Source organism: Mustela nigripes, chromosome 11 (assembly GCF_022355385.1).
Source record: "Mustela nigripes isolate SB6536 chromosome 11, MUSNIG.SB6536, whole genome shotgun sequence".
Classification (NCBI taxonomy): Eukaryota; Metazoa; Chordata; class Mammalia; order Carnivora; family Mustelidae; genus Mustela; species Mustela nigripes.
This window is the reverse complement of record NC_081567.1, coordinates 35,969,340-35,985,846: the sequence shown is the minus strand read 5'-3', so window position 1 is coordinate 35,985,846 and position 16,507 is coordinate 35,969,340. Positions and strand designations below refer to the sequence as shown.

General features: G+C 45.4%; 1 protein-coding gene and 1 pseudogene across 2 annotated transcripts in view; both read right to left on the bottom strand.

Annotated features, from left to right (window-relative positions):
- The window catches only part of ADCY9 (adenylate cyclase 9), a 110,439-nt gene extending 94,249 nt beyond the window's left edge, over positions 1-16,190 (bottom strand). Inside the window, exons 1-2 of one of the 2 annotated variants that reach the window (XM_059415465.1) lie at positions 15,900-16,190; positions 13,887-15,622 (exon numbers count right to left, since the gene is read on the bottom strand). In XM_059415465.1, coding sequence (XP_059271448.1) covers positions 13,887-15,579 — 1,693 coding nt within the window. In that variant the 5' untranslated portion in view covers positions 15,580-15,622; positions 15,900-16,190. Of the gene's footprint in view, positions 1-13,886; positions 15,872-15,899 lie in introns of those variants that run through there. The other variant, XM_059415464.1, reaches the window with a different exon arrangement.
- On the bottom strand, positions 11,513-11,667 carry LOC132027315 (U1 spliceosomal RNA; annotated as a pseudogene).
- Positions 16,191-16,507: the final 317 nt, after the last annotated feature.

The following is a 16,507-nucleotide window of genomic DNA, read 5'->3' as shown; positions in this document are numbered from 1 at the left end:
TCGGTGAAAACAAAGTGGCTAAATTTTAATCAAGGAATATTGTTGTTATTATTTTTTAAACTTTATTTTTTTTTAAGATTTTATTTATTTGACAGAGAGAGAAATCACAAGTAGGCAGAGAAGCAGGCGGAAGGGGAAGCAGGCTCCCTGCTGAGCAGAGACCCCCCCCACCCCCCCAACCCCCGATGCAGGGCTCAATCCCAGAGCCCTGGGGTCATGACCTGAGCCGAAGGCAGAGGCTTTAACTCACTGAGCCACCCAGGTGCCCCTAATCAAGGAACATTATTAAATAATAAGGGGTTTTTTTTTAATCCTTTCAACTTACTTTCAAACAATCAGCTTGACTGTTGATTTCAAAAAAGAAGAGCTTTCCATCAAATGACAAATGGACAAATAAAGTATAGTCAATCCATACAATAGAATATTATAGGACCGGGGCACCTGGGTGGCTCAGTGGGTTAAGCCGCTGCCTTCGGCTCAGGTCATGATCTCAGGGTCCTGGAATCGAGTCCCGCATCGGGCTCTCTGCTCAGCAGGGAGCCTGCTTCTCTCTCTCTCTCTCTCTCTGCCTGCCTCTCCATCTACTTGTGATTTCTCTCTGTCAAATAAATAAATAAAATCTTTAAAAAAAAAAAAAAAAGAATATTATAGGACCATAAAAAGGGTATGAGGCACTGACTACAAGGTGAAAGAACCCAGAAAACAGCATGTTGAGTGAAAGAAGCCAGACCCAAAAGGTGGCATACTTTAGGGCACCATTCTTCACCATTCTTATGAAACGGACAGAACAGACCAATCTATAAAGACAGAAAGTAGATTAGTGGTTGCCAGGGACTGGAGGTTTTAGGGGGAATGGGGAAAAACTGCTAATGAGTATAGGATTTCTTTTTAAAGTGATTAAAAAGGTTTTAAAATTGCTCATATTAATGGCCGCACAGATCTGTGACTATACTAAGAATCACCAAATTACATGCTTTAAATGAATGAATTATATGATATGCAAATTATATCTCCAAAAAAACCCTTATTAAAAGAAAGAATGAAAGAAAGAAAAAGAAAAGAAGAAAAGGAAAGGAAAAGAAAAGAAAAATGGAAAATCATCCAGTCTGAGAAACTTGGTCACATTCCCCATTCGGGAAAGTTCCATACACCATAGCAATGCTGCTGAAAGAAACAGAAACCTTAGTGCAAACTGGAATACCTCCAGGGGAGTATATGGAATTGGAAATTTAATAGCAACTAAATAAAGTAACATCATGACTGCAGCCATGAAACCAAACATTTCCATGTGAACAGTCAGATGGCAGAGAGACAAAGTCGGTATCTGAGAATCATCAACTCTGAAAGTGTTCAGAATCACGGTTTTCTTTCAGGAGCCAGAAAGAACACAGAGTTAATGAAATTATTCCAGCTGAGAAATTCGCTGTGAAATGTGTGTCAGAGACAAAAAAAGAAAAAAATGTTGTCTGTATGGTGGTTGTAAGAGTTTTGACCTTCTGCAGTTACTTACAGACTGAGTCAGTCACTTCAGTCCTGGAAACATGTGACTCCAACAGGCTGTGAATAACACTTTCTCTCAGGGAAGCTACAGTTTCACAAGGTGGGTCTTTGTTGGGGTGAAATTCTCTCTCAGGTCAGATGACACATGTAGCCAATGACAACACTGTCTTTGAGTACAAAGTAGAGTGTTTTTCCTTTCCCACTTTGTTTCACCAGCCATGGACATCACAGCAAATATTATATTACTCTCCCTGAGCTGCTTTGCTGTTCCTAAGACAGGATAAGAAGACCATTCAAAATCTTTTATAAATCCTTTATAATTAAATCCAAGGGTTTCATTTTATCACAGGTGACCTTTAATTTCTTTTCTTTTTTTTTTTTTTTTTTTTTTACTATTTTATTTGTTTATTTGACAGAGAGCTAGAGAGAGAGAGCACAAGTAAGCAGAGCGGCAGGGAGAGGGGGAGAGAGAGAAGCAGGCTATCTGCCGAGCAGGGAGCCCGATGTGGGGCTCGATCCCAGGACCCTGGAATCATGACCCGAGCCGAAGGCAGCTGCTTAACCAACTGAGCCACCCGGTGCCCCTGACCTTTAATTTCTAACTGCAAGGTCTAAGGTAGACATTTTCCAGGGATATTAATTTTTGAATTACCAGAGTCACACTAAATATACAGTAAATATATGGGACTCTGGTACACTAAGTAGCCAGTAAGCAGGTCCAGGAACTCACCATCCAGAGCGAGCAAGTCTTTTATTAATGGAATAATCAGTAAGAACATTATTAAATCCAATATTTGCTCTGTTCTGCTAGTGGAAAAACTTGCCAAAACAGTGAAATTAATTGTACTGGCAACTAACCTTAGAATCTCCAAAATAATGTGCAAACAGGAATTAAAAGCATATTTTTAAAAATGTAATCACTTCACATTTTCTCCAAGCCATTTCAAGAGTGTTCCTCAAACTTTCAAATCAAGCAGTGTTCCTCTAATGATACTCTGCTTTATATAACAAATGTGATCCAAAAAAACATGTAAATTATACTCCTGTAACTCAATCTTACTCATTTACAAGAATCCTCTGTAGAAAGTGAAGAATGCCACACCTGCCCCACAACTTAGCAGTTCTGTAAATCTGACTTTCCATATTCTAGATCTGCCTAAATGAGGGCCCACAGTTTAAAGAAACAGATGAAGAAAAAACTACTTCTTCGTATTAAGAATGTATACTGGGGTGCCTGGGTGGTTCAGTGGGTTAAGCCTCTCTGCCTTCAGCTCAGGCCATGATCTCAGGGTCCTGGGATGGAGCCCCACATCGGGCTCTCTGTTCAGCGGGGAGCCTGCTTGCCCCTCTCTCTCTGCCTGCCTCTATGCCTACTTGTGATCTCTCTTCCTGTGTCAAATAAATAAATAAAATCTTTAAAAAAAACAAAAAAAAGAATGTATACCATTTTCCAGTCATGTGAGACACTCGGCTGCTCTTACAAGAGAATGGTGGGTCTAGTTCAAACTTTATGCTTTACAAATAAGAGGAAATGGAGAGCCAGAAAGTGTTTCACTAGTTAGTGGAGATAACATCTTAAGATAAAAAGCTCATTCTCCCCAATTTTAGACAGCTCATTCACAAAACAAAAATTAATATTAATAACCATAAGTAGCATTTTCTCAGAGGGAAAAGAGCTCATGCATGAAGTCACAGAATACAATGCAATCCACACTTGGAATATTAACACTTAGCAGAGTAAAACTCACTGAACCAATGTGCAGTAGGCGCTTTTACTTAAAATGTCAAAGCCTTAATGGTTTATTGTATTTTAATATCCCATATACAAGAAAATAAATCACATGCATATGGGTTTTCTTCCTCTCTACAAACTAAATGGCAAAAAGCTGAAGTTAATATTTCCCAAACAATTCAAACATGAATATAAATGATTCAAAAGCTGCTTTCAGTAGCACATTTTTCTGTGGAAGGAAAAAAATGAATTTAATAGCATTACATAAAAATCCTGGAAATTATGCACAAAGACTATCCTGGAGCTTTGCCAAAAATAGGATATGCTGGTTTTTCATGTGCAGAAATGATAATCAAATAAGAATTATAAGGAGCTACAGTATTATTAAAGATAAATACACTTCTTGAAATCTCCATTTTAAAAAGCTTAAAAGTGATTGCCTAAACTAAGCCATTCAAGCCCACATTTCCTGGCCCCAAAATAAACACTTGGGTTTCGGTGACCTGAGTTCCTGCCCTACAGCCCACCCCCCCCACCCCACCACCCGGCGGGCCTTCACTGGCAGCGTCCCCTCATCCTGAGGCTGCCCACTCTCCCGCACCAATGCCCTAGGTCACATTCTCAGGCATTGTGCCTTGGCTGCTCTCTCTCTGCCTGCTTCCCTAGGTCCTTGCAAGACCCTACCTACAACCTCTTTTTAACAAACCACTCAACCATTCCTTATAAACCAGTCATTGACTTCCAGTCGGCCTCCTAGTTTGTTCTGTGTAAATGACTAGTGTGTGGTTTCTCGCACAACAAAGCATCCACATGCAGAGTGTAAGTAATTAGAATATTCATTCATTCATTCATTCATTCACTAAGACAAATATTATTGAGCATCTACTATTTGCCAAGCTATGTTCCCAGCGCTAGGAATACAGCAGAAAATAAAACATGGTAAAATCCCTGCTCTCAAGACACATTCTAGTGGGATGAAGAAAGACCATAAACAAAAATAAGTAAGTCAGAGGCGCCTGTATGGCTCAGTGGGTTAAAGCCTCTGCTTTCGGCTCAGGTCATGATCCCAGGTCCTGGGATAGAGCCCCGTATCAGGCTCTCTGCTTGGCAGGCAGCCTGCTCCCCTTCCTCTCTCTCTGCCTGCCTCTCTGCCTACTTGTGATCTCTGTCTGTCAAATAAATAAATAAATAATCTTTAAAAAAAAAAAAAAGTCTGTCAAATACACATTATGCAAGATGGAAAGGGAAGTGGCAGGGCAGTAATTCCAGGAAGTACTATTCAGAATAAAGTTCCCATGAAGGGAATTCCTGGAGTTGGGCTTTCTGGAACCTTCCACAGCTGGTGCTGGGGGATTGGGCCTGCTGGGCTGGGGGCACTCTTCAGTTTGCAAACAGTCTACATTTTGGTTTAAGATTCTTTTCATTTTACATTTCTTTGTCTCCACTTATCCACATGCACAGGCACCTGTGCCTGGACAGGCATTAGCAGGAGGGTAGAGTATAAAGAAATATTGCATTACTCTGTACTTCTCAATTGTAAGAATGCAAATTAAAGCTTCCAAAGAACCTGAAGTAGCACAAACTGTTTCTTCTGCAGCGCCATTTCTTCAAATAAACATGCATATACTATTAATTTTCTTTTCAAAAAAAGAGAGGGAAAAACTTTGGTTCAGTCTTGGAATAAACCTATCAGACAAACAGAAGTAATGAGATTTTAATTAACGATTATTTCTCTACTCCTTAAAAATATCACTAAATGCATAAGAAAGCTATTAAAGACTCTGGGGTTGTATGAAAAATACTTAGGGGCAACCTAAGGGGGCTCCCATGGGCCCGAGATGGCACAATTTGAGCATCAAAAGTTGTGATCTCTGTAATAGAGTGACATATATCAAATAAGCTAAAATCTAAAAATATATAGAGATTCTTTAAAAAAAGTCATTGCTCACCTTTGGAAGATGTTAAGGAACCAACTCAGTCTGGAAAACCTATAATGGTGTTGGGGGGCAGCTGAGCGGCTGAGTTGGTTAAGCATCCGACTCTTGATTTCGGTTCAGGTCATGATCTCAGGGTTATAGGATCAAGGAGCCTGTTTACGATTTTCTCTCTCCACCTCCTTCCGTTCCCCAACCACCACCAAAAAACCCAAAACTCTTAAAAAAAAAAAAAAAAGTCCTATAATGGGAAAGCAGCAAGCAAAAAAATACAAACTTCTAAACATACACATAGACTTCACAACAGCTGGGCTGACAATGTGCATGCAAACACTCTGAGAACTGGAAAGAACCACACAAAGGTATGGTTGTTTTCCTGCTGTTGGTGCTGCTAAGAAAACTGTCCCCACTTTCACTAGCTAATGCATCTAATCTCTATTGAGTGTCGTTGGGTGCCAAGTACTTTTCTATGTACTTAACATCATTTTCTCCTTTAATCCTCACTGCAATTCTACTAAGTGGGCACTAGTGTTTCCTAATACAGCCCCTTTGGGTCTAAATACTGGCTCTACCATTTAGCAGCTCTATCTAGCTGTGTGGCCACCCTGAGTTACTTCATCTCTCTATGCTTCAGTCCCCGTGCCTATAAAATGGAAATGATAAGTGTCCCTACCTCCCAGCTCCATTAGTAATACAATAAGTAAGTCTAGTGTGTATTTGTTCAGGTGATAATTTGATTAATGTCTACTTCCCCTTCTAGGCTGTATATGCTCCAAGAGAGCAGAGGGCTCTTTCTCCAGAACCTAATCCAGGCCTCACAAATAGCGGGAAATCATTTGATATTTATTGAGTAAATAGAGTAGTTTATAGTAGAAAGCAGTAGAGCTGAATAACTGTTCTAGCTCAAACTTCAGCCAGGATCTCCAGAGTCACAACGCTGAAGATTTCCCCATAATTCCTCAATTATCAAGGGCCACATCATCTTAAGTACCCCTAAGCTTTGGGGACCACACGCAGCCCAAAAACAATACTGCCTAAACTCCCCAGGGTGTTCAGTTAAGAAGTTGCCAAACTTGGCAGCTACAGTTTAACCAGGGCTATCAGTCTTTTGTATTTTGGACACTTGCCCTTTTTAATTCGAGAAACTGACACAATCACAGTCCCTGGTGTGGTTTGGGTTTCAATACCAAGTTATACAAGACTGCACCAAACAAAGTGTGGAAAAAAGAAACACCCTTGCGTACAGTACAAAATGTGACTCAACCAGGCGAAAGAGTTGGTTATTATTAATCAAATAAATCAATTGTGGGAGAGTCACTACCCCAACAAGTGCTTTCCTTCAATCCTCTCACTGGATTCTCCCAATAACCCTCAGACAGAGCTACTGTCACTCCTATAAATTGGAGAGTCCCCACATACTTGCCCAAGGCTCCCAGTTGAGAAACTGCACAACCAAGAACTGAATGCAAATGCATCAGAAACCAAAATCCATGCTCATCTACGAAACTATACTGCCAAAGGGTAAGCCCGGCAAAAAAAAGTTAAAAAACCAAAGTGGATAGTTTCATTGTGAACCTTAAACACCACCAGCAAAACTTTGGCAGAGGCATAAAGGATTTGTTTGAGAAAAAAATAAAGGTATGAACTAAAGCCGCTTGGTGCCTCCACAACAAATGCACCACGTCCATTGCACGTCCAGTCAGAGTGGTTTCAGATGTGTGAGAGTGTGTGTGTGGGTAGTACGGACAAACCCTCAGATTTCCTAACTTACAGCTGAAGGAAGCAGTTCCCACAGTACTTCCGCAGACCTCCAGGGGTCCCTGAAACCTCTCGGCAGGGTGTCCATCTGTAGGGTTAAAACTATTCTCAACATAACACTAGGACACTATTTGCCATTTTCAGTGTCGGCATCAGCACTGATGGTGCAAAAGCAGCTGTGGCTGAACCCACTAGTGATCGAGGTGGTGGCACCAGACCGCTCGAATTGTCAGTGTGTTCTTGACTACCACACGCTTACAGAAGGAAAAAAAACAAACAGTTTCACCTAAGGAGTCCTTTAATGATGCAGTAAAAATGAATAATTGCGTTAAACCTCAAGCTTGAGTGACTGTGTTAAAATAGAAGACTACCCCCGTAGGGTTGAGAAAAACACCCTCGCAGTTGTCTGGGTTGCAAGCTGAACCAGCAGCTTGTCGGATGGAAGATCACCTCTGCTCAACCTACAAACTGTGGCCACTCACACTAGCGTATTTGGCTACTGTTCCTGAAAAATGAACAGTCTGTCACTTCAAAGGAAACAACTGACAGTATTTGTTGTCAGTGATAAAATTCAAACTTTCAAAAAAAATGATAAAACTTCTGCGCCTGGGAAGTCGACATCTTCCCGGTATTTAAAGACTTGGCTTTTGTCAACATTTGGAAGATCTACGTAACTCAGGAAACCAATATTTTCCAAATGACCAATGCATTATGTTACAAAATCACACCTGGGTAAAGATTCATTCAAAAACCTTTTAAAAAATAAATAAATAAAAAATGTCCATTTTTAATATATAATTATATGTATAAAAATATTATTTTTATTAACATGCAGTGGGTACAATGGATTTATTATTATTTTAAAATGAATTCTAAGGAAAGATTCTCCTAAACATCTCAGTTTATTTCAATTTCCAGTATGATAAATATTGATAAGGCACATAAACAAGAACTCTTTAGTTTCTCCAATAATTTTTGGGGGTGTAGAAGGGTCCTGAGACCAAAAAGTTTAAGAACAGAACCACAGGCTGATGGAAAACCTCATTGGTTGGTCACAGCTGTTCCTGATCATCGCAGTCCCAGAATCCCACCCACTCCTGAAACTGTTCCTGTCCCTCACTCCCTTTCTGGTTCTGCTACTGCCACTCCAACCACCAGTCTTTGGGGGGCTTGACCTTCCAGACTATTCTAAGGAAATGAGCCTCTCTCCCAACTTCAGCAGAGCAGGCATTCCAGGCATTTTCTTACAAGTGCAATGCCGCAGATGTGGGGTGGGGGACGGGGGGCGGTGCGGAAAAAAAAACCCGATTAACAAGAGCACATGAGTTTCACGAAGTACAGTTTTGCCAAACCTGACCCAAGGTTGGCCATGTGTCAGTTTGGCTGGTGCAGTCTACCAGGGCATGAGCGAGACTGATGAATGTCACGACCTCATCCAGCCCTCTTAAGGGAAGACCGCCCCCACCAGCCTGTGCTGCGCTCAAGTTATCTCACCACCATCCTGCACTAATGTCTCAGTGTGGACGCTCTAGACCTCATGTGGCAGTGCCCTTGCTGTTTCAAAAACTCTCCCCTCCTCATAAAATTCCCTCCACGGATGCTAGTTCCTGTTGGGGAAATAAAGGTCTCTAGGGGTCTCGTGTGCAAGTACAAATGATGCCAAGAGCTACCAGGAAGAGAGGCCACTCAGCCGCTCCCTTGGGGGTCAGCAGCTGCCTATCACCACCCAGCAAGGGGACCTGCATTCAAGTGATTAATGACCACCGTCTTATAAGACTCCCAATAGAAATACTAATACCAAAATCACCAAGGAAAGAGGAAAATTTAGGCACATGCACACACAAGAGAAAATTCAACATTTTCTTTCAAGGTTATTACTCCATGGCAAAGTACACAGGTGACCATTACTGGAACCAGGCTGGCTAGTCCCTGAAATATCTTTACTTATGCTGATTGCTTCTTTTTAATTTTTTCCTTTTTTTGTTAATTCTACCTAAATGATTACCCTCCCTCCTTCTTCATTCCACCTGCCATTCAGCAAACCATATCCTTAACTTTCTTTGCGGAAAGGCAAATTCTGCTCAAAAGCTGGTCCTTGAAATTAACACCTGTGTGCTTTTTGCTGGAAGGCATGTAATTTGGCCTAAAGAAGCCGGAATACATTGTCACCAGGGGCTGCGTGAGCATCCGCTCCATAGCTCTTTCTCGTTTCCAATCTTGGTTGTCAGTCAAATTTTCTGCTTCATCTTGCCTCTGCCACTTGCCATCCAAGGCTATGTTTCAACATGCACGAGACAGCCTGCTCCAGGATGCAGGCAAGCAGAGAATCTCTCGGCCTGACTACAGAGGAAGGAATGAGCTGTCTGCTGTAGGCTAGCACTCCAGTGGCAAGAATATCTGCTCAGGTGGGGACAAGCTATTCACGTTGTCCAGTGAAGCAAGGAGACCAACTGAGCAAGCAAACTGCACCTAAAACTGGTACTTTAGTAGGGCTATTAGCTGCCAGCTGGTAGGGAACGAGGGGGCCCAGATTGCCAGTTTGGGACAGCCACTGGCAAGGCTAACATTCAGAGTGCCCCAGCCCACCTTCTGTTTGAGGAAGGGCCCCAGAAGGGGGCCAGATAGGACCTCTCCTAAGTAGCCACCTACTAGCACTTGGATAAGGTCTTGGTTGCTGTGGTCAGCAGGTGACTATCTGCCCAGTGCACATCAGCAGATCTTTCCCCCCGTTGCTCATGAGCCTGAAAGGTTGGCAATGGCTACCAGACATTCCCTTTATAAAGACATAGTTGTTGCTGTCGATTTGGAATGACTGCGCACCCTGCTGCAGCTTCCTAATATTTCAGAGGAGAAAATAAGACATTTATAGATATCTGCTGACAGTTTCACCTTCTGTCTTTGTGACTCTATCTATAACAGGAGGGAAAAAAGAAAAAAAAAAAAGAAAAAAAAAAAACCAGTTCCAGACAATCCTCCTCACCTTTTTGGCTTGTGGCCCAAGGAAGAGCAGAACAGCTAGTATCCTTTTGGGCCCAGTGGTTTGTCCTAAATGGTGTAAAAAGATGCTTCTTCCCATCACTCATATCACACTATTTCTACCTACCTTTAATAATAATTGCCTCTTACTTTTTGGATCATTTCCTAAGTCCGAGCCTCGTGCTGAAAATTCTTTCGACCTTCTCCCTCAGTGTCTGACCACCCTACCTAAAGTTTCACACCAACACACATAGACGCATACACACACACACACTCTATATCCTCCTTTTTGCTTTGTTTCTCCTTAAAACTTAATGCAGAAGAAATTTTATATTTCACTGACTTTACTGACTGCCCTATTAGAACAGAACACCACCGCTGCTCTCCCTTGCAGAGAGGCAGCCCTGCATCGCCGCTCAGATTGGTGTCTGAGAACTTTATTTCAGTGCACAATGACATGCCACGAGAGCAGGAATTTTTGTCTGTTTTGTTCACTGCTGTATCCCTAGCACCTAGAACTCTGCCCGGCACAAAATAAATTACTTGTTGAATGAATGAATGAACAAGCCAGGGGCTCCTGGACTGTTTCATATTCTTCAACTCAATTCTGCATTCTCCATTCATGCCACAGAAACTTCAAACGTCTCACTCATTCCTGACTGCAAACTGTCTCCAGTGTCAACTCCAGAAACCTTGAAAGGCCATATCCCATTCAGACAATCAAGCCTCTCACCCCCAAGTTGTCTGCTTAATTCTGGCTCTACTTCTTACCCGATCCATACTGGTTCTCCTGTCTGCTCCACTCCTCCACTGTCACTGTCAACACCCCAGCTAAGGCTGCCATGACCCCTGCCTGGGATTTACGGAAACAACTCTCTAATCTCCCATCTCATTCCCTGCCAACCTACATTCCCCAGAACTGAAAAAGTAAGCCTTCTAAATTTGCAAATTATATCACCTAAGCCTCCTGCCTAAGCCCATCAGCGGCTCCCCATTATGTCCAGAATCAAACACAAACTCCTTTCTGCATGATCCACACCCTTCCTTGCCCTAATGGAGTACTACTTACAGCCCACAGGGACACACAACCCTGAGCCTTGGCTCATGCTACATCCACTGTACCGAATGTTCTTTTATCTACCTGAAGACTCACCACCAGGTCTCAAGATCCACCTCAGTATGTAGCCCCCATACAGGGTTCCTGACTCTTCACACATGCTACCACAGTTAGAACAGTAAGCCTGTTGAGGTCAGGAACTGTCAGCACTCCACGAGTTCATCTATGGCAAGGAGCACATGTTAAGAACATGCTAAAGATTTCCAATGAGTGAGTGAATGTGCAGGAATAATGGAAGTCCAGCCTTCCACAAACCTTTCCAGATAAGTTACAGAGCAGGAGCTACTTTCCATGCTGCCAGGCTAGTTCTGGAGCGCCCAGCCTACTGGTACTCATATCTACAGAGTCCTCTACTGGGTATTTTTAACCCCATTATCAGAAAAGGGGATATATAGTAAAGGCTATGCCCAACATTGTAGAGAGAAAGTATCTCCACAAACCGCAAGATGGGCTAAAAGAAATTGTGGGTTTTTACTTACTTATTTTTTTAAAACAGGGGAGAATGCAAATGCAGTCCCCCACCACCCCCAATTATGAAGTCGAGTTTCCCGCATTCGGGGAAATCGCAAGGGTCAGCACCTCTGGAGTACAACAGATAAGCCTTACCCTGTGAAAACCACCTTCGTGATCATGGTATTTTGGGTAAGTATGAAAATTTTAAAAACATAACCTTAACCTCGTATATAAAAAGGGTTCTCTACAAACTGTGCTATCTTCTCAATTTAGTGGATTTGGACAATGACAGAACAGAACTGGGCAGTTTCAAACAGAGGCAGGAAGTTGTATAGACATCCTATATTACTGGAGTCCTGTCCACAAAGGTTTTCAAAATGAGCTGAATAAAGCAAAAATCATGGTCTCAGGGAAACAGTTAAAGGAGGGAATACCATATAAAAATACCACCTTTTTAGTTGAGCCTTCCACCTTTCCCTACCTCCCATCTAGTAAAACTTTCCCCTTCAATATACAGCATACACAAATTTAAAGAAAAAGTTAATTTACCAAATGTACACTATTTGAAGTTAAAAAAATCAATAGACCCCCTTCTAGCATATTTTTTCACTGTCTTTGAGACACTTGACTTGAAGTTGAAAAATAAAATTACCCATAAATTAACAAGAATGGGTACTGTGGAAGATTCAAAGACTCGGCGCCTTCCAGACCTATTTAACGATTACATCTGTTTTTATTCTTGATATTCAAGAAACACACTGTTCAGACTACCACTTACAGAACTGCTACCCTTGTCATAATGTCATATAGCACAGCTCTCTGGAATCTGTCCCACAACCCCTGAGGACAGAGCCTGCAACACTCAGATCTTAAAGATACCAAAGTGTCAAGCAGGGATTACATCCGCCCCACACGCCACTGGCATCTGTAGACTCTGACGACTCTGAGAGCAAGAGTCACCCTCCTACAGGGAAAGACAATCACCACAGCAGAACCTCTCAAGTGAACTGCAAGGTGTAGTTTCTGACCTCCTCAAAGTATCTTTTAGAGCTCTCTAGACAGAGGGAAGTATCAGTAGTGTTCTACTTACACCTGTAAATTCTTCAACTCATAGCAAAACTAATAAAGAAAAGTCAGGAGAAGGAAAAAGTGCTATGACCAAGTAGAAAGTAAATGACATGGGGAACTCTAATCACAAGCAGAGAAACAAAATACCAGTTGAGCATATAGGATGATGTCAAGCCTGACAATCTATTCAGACCCCGACACTCAACCACTTACTGTCTCTGACTGAGACTATTACTGCTCTCATCTCTGACTTAAGCTGTTCCTTCCCACGACAAACTCTTTCCTGGAGCTTTTCACTGTGTCATCATGCAACGCATGAGCACCACAAAACACAACAAGCTTTACAAATTTTGACTTTTAAGAATCAATATTATTTTCTCTACATACTTCCAAAATGTTCCCTCCCCAAGCAAGAAGATTTTAGTAAATCACAAGGACTGTTTTTAAAAAGGGGAGTGGGATGGGGGTTAGGAATTTAGAATCCTTACTTTTGGTCCCCCTTACTTCTACATCACTTCCCAGGCCTCGGAAATTTTTGCCCTTTGTGAAAATTAAAAAAAAAAAAAAAAAAAGGAAAAAGAACCCCAGTGAAAATATCAAGAACAGCAGTAAGAACTTAAGTCCGAGACAAGAGACCAGATACAAATCCAAGGGGTTGGGGATAGGGGGTCTAAACTCTGATCCGGGTAGATTTGTAAAATGCTGCAGTCTATATGGTAAGAGAAATATCACAATAAAAATGAAAGTTGAAAGCTAAAAATACATTTTTAAAAAAGAGACCTAGAAGAAGGCAGTATGTACTGAGGGTATATAATTCCATTTAATTCTCAAGAGTCCTGCAGGGCTAAAGCAACTTCCTTATTCCAGCAAAGTGAGGCCTCAAGACGAGAAAGGTTTTATTCTTCACAGTTCTGGAAAAAGGCATGGAGAAAAGTTTTGATGGGATTTAGGGGCAACCAAATGAAACAGAAAGACAATCTGTTAAAGTACTTCAAAGTTCTGCCTGCTGACAGGCTCTGATGCCCCCTCAACCCCACTACATTCATCGGACCTGCCCCCAGAATTTCAGAAACAGTAACAGCTGACTGGCAGGATATGCATTTCCAAAGTTCTCCTTCCTCCTAAAGATCTCATCTAGGTCAGCACTGTCACAGTGGGAACAGATCTGTGATATCTGACTCACCAGAGGCAAAGTCTCATCAGCCCTGAGATGCCCCCATGTTGAGGTATCCTGAGACAACTGATCTGCCTCCAGATACTGACACTAGAAAAAGATTGTTTGGTTTTTATTTTCCTCAACACAAACAGGACCGGGGAGGGAGATGGCGAGGCAAAGAAACGCACATACCTTTCAACTGGTCAGCAACCACGCTCTGGCCAAGGCGTTCAGTAACTTTCCCATCTTCCATTTCGTACCGATCATCTAGGTATTTTGCTGTGGCCTCGGAAATGTGAACCTTGCCCGCCACTCCCAGCTGCTCCATGAGATTGGCCAAGTTCACATCGTTGGACCACACATCGAATTTGAACCTCCTCATGCCCAAGATGCCGCAGAGGACGGTCCCCGTGTGAACCCCGACACGCATGTTCACCATCTCTTTCTTCTCCTGGCAGAACTGCTCGATTGCTCTGATCATACCCAAGCCCATCTCAATGCAGCAGTAGGCATGGTCGGCCCGGGGCTCTGGACACCCCGCCACGCAATAATAGCAGTCTCCCAGGGTACTGATTTTCTCACACTTGGTCTCTTCACACAACCGGTCGAAGCGACCGAACAGATCATTGAGGAGACCCACCAGGGCGTGAGCAGACTTATTGGCACTCATCTTGGTGAAGCCCACGATATCTGCAAATAGAATACTGACTTCTTCGATCTGCTGCATTTTGAAAGGGCGAAATGCTATGGGGGCTTTCTGTATGGAAGACTTTTTCTTCCTGTTCTTGGGGCTGGAGGTGGCGTGCCTTTTGACAGAATTCTCACTCTCCTCATCCCCCTGTTTCATCAGGTCATCAGCTATGATCCTAGGCATCACAGAATGAATCATCCTCTCTTTCAGGGCTTTTTCCACTTCCAGATCCTTTCCATGCATAATTGACTGTCCCACCTTGAGAAAGGTGCTCCTGGATCTCACCTGGGACATGATAAATAGGTGGACCCCGATGGCGTGAATGCAGACATGGAGCAGGGCTCGGCTCAGCAGCTCCCAGTGCGGCGCCCATGCTCCAGGTGGGGGGAAGCAGTCTTTGTCTCGAAAATGATAGCCAAAGGTCTCAAAAAGAACAGAATAGACCACTCCCAAAAACAAGCTCAAGTACAAAGGTAAGTGCATGACGGTGTAGAGCAAAAAGAGCACTTCGATGCACATGGAAAAGCTCCCCACTTGAGATAAGCAAGTGTCTGTGGGCTTGGCTGCGAGGGTACGATTGGAGCTGTCAACACGTCCTGAGAGAGGCGTCAAAACCTGAAACTGGGCGGCCAGGGTCAGGGCGAACACCAGGAGGGTGAGAACCAGAGAGGTCCACACGTAATGCCGGGCATACAGCTTGGTGAAGGTAAACAGAAAAAAGCCCACACACACGACGAGGAAGCACAGAGCTGGGGCTACCATGACCATCAGTTTGGACCGCATGTGGACGCCAAAATAGATGCTCCACAGCAGGCAGGCGAAGCCGATGTAGAAGAGCGCATACCGGAAGCGGCGCTGGGTCTGCGGGAAGCAGCGCTCCATGCAAGCCTCCTCCAGGTTCACCGAGTCAAACTTGGGGTCCCACCACCGGCTGGAGGCCCTCTCGAACAGCTGGGGCAGCTTCTTCTGCCTGCGCAGGCGGCCTCCAGCGCCCACTCTCCGGGGGACGCCCCCTGAGTCCCCAGAGCTGCTACAGCTGGAGGAGATGCTGTACTTGCAGTGCTTGGGGTGGCTGTTGGAGGACAGCTGCTTGGGGTTGATTTTGACCCTCACGCTGTTGCTGTCTCCGCTGGAGTCACAACTCACCTCGGTGCTGTGGTGCGGTAGCAGCTGCTGGTGGGGCGGGGAAGCCATGTTGCCGAGCGCTCCGAACCTTCCGGGCCGGGGGCTCTGGTACCTGTCGGCGAAGACGACCTGAGTTACACGGGCACCGATTCCCACACAGGCGCACGCTCCTGAAGGCCACGAGCTCCACCGGTGTGCTCGGCGGCGGCCGGGGCGGTCCACTTGCGGAGGCACCATACGCTCCCGAAAGCTGCGGCTAACGTCTAAGCCGGGCTTCCGCCGTCCCGCCCCGGGGCCGCCCGCAGCAGTCGAGACGGACCCGGCAATCCCGCGCCGGCGAGGCGGCGGCGCCCCCACGGCCCCCCGCGCCGCCCACCCCGCGCACTCGCCTGCTCCGGCCGCCGCGGCTGCGGAGGCAAGTCCAGCCGAGCCCTCTCACGCCGCCAGCCGCTCTCGCCCGCGCGGCTCTCCCGCCGGCGGCGGCGGGCCCCTCATGCCGCGCGGAGCGGCGCCTCCCCTGCGTCAAAGGCCGGCGGCCCCGCGGGAGGCTGCGGGCGGGCTGTGAGGGGCTGCAGCGAGGCCCCGGCGCCGGCGCGAGTCTGAGGAGCCCGCGACGCCGCGGTCGCCCCCGTCGGCGCGGCGCGTCTAGCGGGGCCTGCTCCCGGCCTCCGGGGCCGGCCCAGCGGGGCGGGGATGCCCAGCGCCCCGGGAGACGCCGGGCGCCGAGCGCAGGGCGCGGCGGGCGCGGGCCCCTCAGCCGGCCGCCCTGCGCTGCGCTGCCGCAGAGCCAGCTCCCGCGACGCCGACCCGGGACGCCCGCCCGCCCACGCCCGGGGCGGCCTCCCGAGCTAGCGACGCCGCCGCGGCCGCGGCCGCCGCCGTGCCTCCCGCTGCCGCTGCCTCATGTCGGAAGAGCCGCCGCCGCCGCCGCGGCCGCCACCATCTCCGGCCCCCTCCCCCTCCCGCTGTCACTGACAGACTCGCGCCCGCGCCGCCC